The 6,000-nt window shown below is 43.0% G+C and overlaps 1 protein-coding gene across 5 annotated transcripts in view; it reads left to right on the top strand.

The window, feature by feature from the left end:
• Positions 1-721, top strand: part of LOC148442276 (claudin-16-like) — a 263,777-nt gene extending 263,056 nt beyond the window's left edge. For 3 of the 5 annotated variants that reach the window (XM_088464095.1, XM_088464096.1, XM_088464094.1), the window contains one exon: positions 208-721. In XM_088464095.1, the coding sequence (XP_088320221.1) occupies positions 208-342 (135 nt within the window). In that variant the 3' untranslated portion in view covers positions 343-721. The remainder of the gene's footprint in view (positions 1-207) is intronic. The other 2 variants (XM_088464097.1, XM_088464098.1) reach the window with 1 other exon arrangement.
• The last annotated feature ends 5,279 nt before the right edge of the window (positions 722-6,000 follow it).

The raw sequence follows: 6,000 nt of genomic DNA on the forward strand, positions 1-6,000 counted from the left end.
ATAATTCAATTGAAATTGCTAGGTTATTTATGTCAAGGCACTAGGGATTTGTTGATTTGGGTCAGGGCCCCTTGGGGATCCATGGACTCTTCATGGATGCTCATTCAGTGCCTGTACAACGTTTCTTCAAGTCTAAGTATTTGGCTCCTGTTACTCTCAAGTAATTTTACTTATTACTCATCTCCGTGTATTATCCTTTCTCTAAAGATGCTTCTTCATGTACTATCCCGGAGCACCAAAGATGCTACTTCGTGTACTGTCCCGGAGCATCAAAGACGCTACTTTGTGTACTGTACCGGAGCACCAAAGATGCTACTTTGTGTACTATCCTGGAGCACCTAAGACGCACACCTTTGTTCTCAATCAATATCCAGAAAATCATCTCGGTGTACTGCACCAGGAGTTATGATGCACCTTTGTGTACTCAAGATCATACACCCACCTCAAGCCAGCATTTCCACACAGTCTATCTTGATACACCTCAGTATCAATGACCAAATATCTCCGACTCATCTAGCTGGGTATACCCTGGTGATTATGACCCAGGATTCCATCATCCATCTGAGAACAATTCAGTGTCATCTGACTAGTGTTCTGCTTGTAGTTGTGTTTCGTGCATCAGTACCAGTCCTACTTGAATTACAGTATCACCTTCTAGTTATAGATTCTCAGCATTTATGTGCTCAATTCATTCTTACATTCTTGACTTTAGTTTTGCTTCTACTACTCATCATTTCAATCAGTTCTGTGTTATTCAATAAAACCTTGTATTCTTTATCATCAAGTTTGGCTATAATTTTATTCTTCTATGAGGAAAAACCCCCTCTATCTGAAACCCCCTCAGTTTCTGCTACCAGTGTCCCAGCCAGCAGAGCCTGTTCCATCACAGGAGGCCAACTTCCCCAGAGTTCTGACACACAGTAATATCCCCATCCATCCCTTCCCTACCCACTGTAATCTGCCCTTCTCTACACTGCTCGCATACCAACCCTCCCAATCCACTAATATCCCAAGCCCTTTAACCCCAAATCTAATGTTATTTCCCCTCTACTCATTCCGTTTCAAGCTCCCTTTAATATCCCAACCACTCCCAGTCTCATATAATGTCTGTACTCCTCCAAGACCAGTGTAATACTTTAACCTTTCACACACCTCAGAGACCACTGTAATGTCGCTGACACAGATACTAGTTCAAAATATATGAAGGCACCTGTCACAGTCAGGCTGCAAATAATTATCAGCCCGAACCACCTCCCCTTACTTTGCCCCTTTTCAGGGCTCTACGCATGGAAAGCTCAGAAATTCTGGTGGCTGATATTGCAATGGTCCCCAGCAACACAGAAGACTGATATAAATTCTAGTAAGGGAAATACTTTTATACAACCAATAAACTATATAGAAGCTATTAACAATTATAACAAATGTGTAAGTAATACCTTATATCTTTACATAACTTTCATAGTCACACATATCTGGGAATGTTGTTATAAAAATTAAAATACAAATGTTATATATGTCACAAAATAGGTCACTGAATGTAAATTGAAGAATGCAAATGCCATGCAGAATAGGAAGGGCAACAACAAAGCTGAGTCAGCTTAAGAAAAGATTGCTGGTATATTGACTCAGGTACTACTAGGCATTTCAGCTTCAATGAACAGTGATTCAATTAGATGAATTGGAAATTAAATGCTTACACCTACAAAAGTTGGGACAGTCACTGCCTACTTGAAAATAGGGACTAAAACCAAGGTCACAGAAATCCAAGATGTGCTTTATGTACCAGGTATGGGGACAAACCACATGGCACAGAAAATTAGGTCACCTTGGATAAGATAGTGTCCAGAAACTACTGATTGTGATGGTCATGGCAATATCTGTGACTAATACAGAAAAGCCCATATGTGAAAACTGCATAAGAAGGAAAGCAGAACTATTATCCATTTTCAGAATCAGTGAGCAGAGCTGAGGCACCCCTTGAGTTGGTATATACAGATATGTGTGATCCAATGGAAATTTAATCAATAAGTGGATATAAATACTACATAACATTTATAGATGATTTTACAAGAATGACACATGTGTTTCATCAAAAGAAAATAGTGAAGTGATCAAGAAAATTGCAGACTACAAGAATTTGGTGTTAAATCAAACTGGTCACAGACTAAAGGTCTTGAGGTCTAACAATGGAGAAAAATATTGAAATGGGTTGGGCACGAGATATCAGCTGTCAAGATAGCGGCATCCCGATAGTCAGAAACCTGACCCAATTAGTTGTGTCCTAACCCTAACCCCTAACCCTCTCCCTGACCCTAACCCACCTTTCCTGCAGCCCAACCCCAACCCTCCCCATAGTGCCTATCCCTAAACCTAACCCTCCCCCTACCACTTACCATCAAAATGCCAGCTGTCGGGATTCCGAGATCGGTTTTCTGAGTGCCAGGCATCCCGGCTGCCGGGATCGTAACTTCATCTCAGCTAAACAAGATGTGGAATTCTTCTTAAGGAAACATGGAATTGAGCATCAATTAACCATCACGTGCATGCCAGAACAGAATGGTATAAGGGAGCTGGCAAATCGTACATTAGTGAAGAGAGACAAATGTATGTTGAAAGATGCAGGCTTAAACAAGTGTTTTTGTGCGGAAGTAATGTCCACAGCAGTTTATCTGAGGAACCGTGCTTCCACAGTTGCATTAGAAGACAAAACACCAATGGAAGTGTGGTCAGGAACAAAACCAAGTGTCAAACATTTCAGAGTTTTTGGGAATACTGGCTAGGTATACTGCCAAAGAAAGAAGAAACAAGTTGGATTCAAAGTCCAAGAAATCATGCTTGGTTATTGTCATGAGAGTAAAGAATATAGGGCCAAATGTAATAGGGTGAGAGTTTAGAAAAGTGAGAGTTTCTGACACTTTTTAAACTTTGCCAATGTAATAGAGTCCAAAAACAAAGTAACAGAGCGAACTTGCATGTTTTTTTAGACTTAAAAAACTCTCACGATTTAAAATCTTATTCAGATGTTTTCCCATTTTGAAGATAAAACTCAACCAATGTGAGAGTTTACTGCTAAACTCTCACATTTTCTAAACTCTCACCCTATTACATTTGGCATAGACATAGACTCTGAAATCCACATACTACAAAACTTGTCAAGTCAAGAGATATATTCCAAGAGACAGCACCACTTAGAGAAAAGCTGGAGTTGGAAATGCAGAACAGGTATGTGTCACTGGATATGCCAGCAGCAGGAGACTTATCTGAACCAGAGGCTACCAGCCTGGACATCCAACCACAGACGAAAACTTCTCCAAGATCAAACCACCATGAAGATACTATGAGGACGATTCAATTCAACAAGAATTGAATAGCACCGGGAGGAATCTCCCGGAGCTATTCAGTTCAGTGTGCTGTTTAGTCCGACACCCTTCTGAGGGTGCGAGGAGAAATCCAATTAAAGTGCCGGCTCTGACTAAAGTGCCGCGGCCGGCACTTTAGTCAGAAAATGCCAGTACTCGCAACAAAACATCCAGGTTAAGACACAACAACCATCATTCTCCGAATTAACTGCTTCCCGTTATAAGCTCCCTCCCGACGCTACTCAACTGCCATGGAATTGAACTGCCCCTATGAGTAATTTTCAAATATTGCACTCTGAACCTCAAAATATTAATAAGGCAAAGTGAAGAAATGACTGGCGTGAAGGGAAATAAGCAATAGACAAGGAGATATAGGGCTCTATTTACTAAAATCTGCATTTGTAATGCAGATTGTAGTGTGATATTACTGACTGAATTCGCATTGCGAATTCAGGCAATATCACAGGGATTTACTACAAATCCCTTGCAGGGACAGAGCTTGCGATAAAGCTCTGTCCCTGCAAATCCCCTCCGCACACTTAACACAGTATTTTCACAAAATATACCATGACAAGTGCCGATGCATGCACTGACCGTCGCTAAGCTCCGCCCTGGCACTAAGCCCCACCCCCCGTGAACCCCCCTCCCTTAATTACACTTACCTGCAGTCATCGGTGCTCCGGTGATGTCCTCCATGGCTCCGGTCAGCTGACATCCCATACTGCACTGGGACCCGGTCAGGTGTCGACCGGGTCTCAGTGCACCATGGGAGACCAGCTGACCAGAGGGAGGACATCACGGGAGGTCTATCACCGGTCCCTGGGCTCAGGTAAGTTTTTTTTTTACCATTTTTCTTTTCTTTTTTTTTAGCAGTGAGCAGCGTGTGGTCTGTTTAGACCACACAGCTGATCATTGGGGCCGGCTCTGGGCTCTGCACTACCCGTTAGAGCAGAGCAGGAGTCCAGTAACTGGGGAAGACCCTGGATAACGCCACCTCCAGGTGGCATTATTATCAGAGGGCTTTCCCCGGTATTTTTTCACAATTTATTTTTTCAATAACTTTGGCCAGATCACATTTTCCATTACTATTATGGGAAATGCGATCTGCTTAGTAAAAATAAGTGATAATTAGGGATTGATGTAGAATTTTACGAATTCTACTTCAATTGCCCTGTAGTAACTTTAGATGATACTAAAATAATGTGAAAAGGGTGTGAAAACACCCCTTTTCACTTTATTTTAGTAAAAATAATGTTAATAAATAGAGCCTCTTAATAGTTTATAAAGAAAGGAACTGTTCATGTGGCTTACATGGCCAGCAAGATTTCTGCTGATGTCCTTGCCAAGAAATGTGGACTAGACTCATTTGAAATGTTGATATGTTCCTGCTTGTCTAACCCTCAATATTTTTACAAGTTGTTGCATTAATGTCAAAATTAAAATTTGTTTGTGTAACATTAGCCTCCCCTGTGATACTCCCTCCCCTATCATACTCCATACTGAGCCTCCCCAGCCACTGGCTTAACTATAGAGGGTGCAAGGGGTGGGCCTGGTGACTTAGGGGGCCCATCGGCCCAGCAAGCAGCCCCCTGCACCCCTTATAGCCAATTACAGCGCCAATGTCTTTTTTAATCTGGAACCATTCATGAGCCAATAGGAACTCACGGACCAGGGGCCAATCAGCAGCAGCTGCTCGTTTGCGAGTTCAGATTGGCCCACGACCGGCACCTGATTAAACATGACATTGGCTCTCTTAGAAGCTGGGAGGAGTGGCAATGATGACATCCGATGACCATGGCTATGCCTCCTCCCAGCTTCAGTGAGGAGAGATGGGGCAGCATGCCTGGCTTAGGAGGAGGTAAGTATTATGGGGCTGGGGGGGTGTAAGTATTTCGGGGCTGGAGGGGTGTAAGTATCATGGGGCTGGAGGGGCGAGGAAATTGCTATGGGGCAGAGGCGTATTAAGAGAGGAGGGAGCCCGTGTTCACTCCCCGTCCGAGGCTCCCTCCTCTCTCCCCAGCTGCTGTCAGTGAACTGACAGACTCTTAGGTCTATAATAAAACATTATTACTACTATTACATTATTACTATAATTTCATGTATTGCAAACACTGCAATGTTGTTTTTCTTCATTTAGTTCCATCTGAAGTCTTTATGCTCATAAGGGCTATTCATGATGTTAATTATCAGACCCTGATAATTAACATTCTAACTCACTGCAGACGCCGGTGCAATTCATCATTGCTCGCTCCGGCGTAGAGACAGCTGATCCGAAAATCAACTGTCCCCGCAAGCGGCTTCACTGTTCCTTTTCGGACCCATCCGGTGGAAGGAGCCAGATGGGGCGGAGGGATCCAAAATGATCCCTCTTCGCAACCCGGGACTCCTACCCCATATGGAAGGAGCGGGTAGCAGGTGCACTCGCCATCTGAAGATGGCAAATGCTCCCGCAATACAATATTGTCAGAGATTAATGAATTCTGTCCCCATACTAGTGTAAGGGGACAGCCGGCCATTCCGCGAGAGGAAGGTAAGCAGGAGATATCTGTGATATCTCCTGCTTTACATTCCTAATGAATGGCCCGATATTTTAATTTCTACAATTGCAGGTGAAAAAGTTCATTTTCACCTGCTTTTGTAC

Source organism: Taudactylus pleione, unplaced genomic scaffold (genome assembly GCF_031769625.1).
Source record: "Taudactylus pleione unplaced genomic scaffold, aTauple2 ptg001575l, whole genome shotgun sequence".
Lineage (NCBI taxonomy): Eukaryota > Metazoa > Chordata > Amphibia > Anura > Myobatrachidae > Taudactylus > Taudactylus pleione.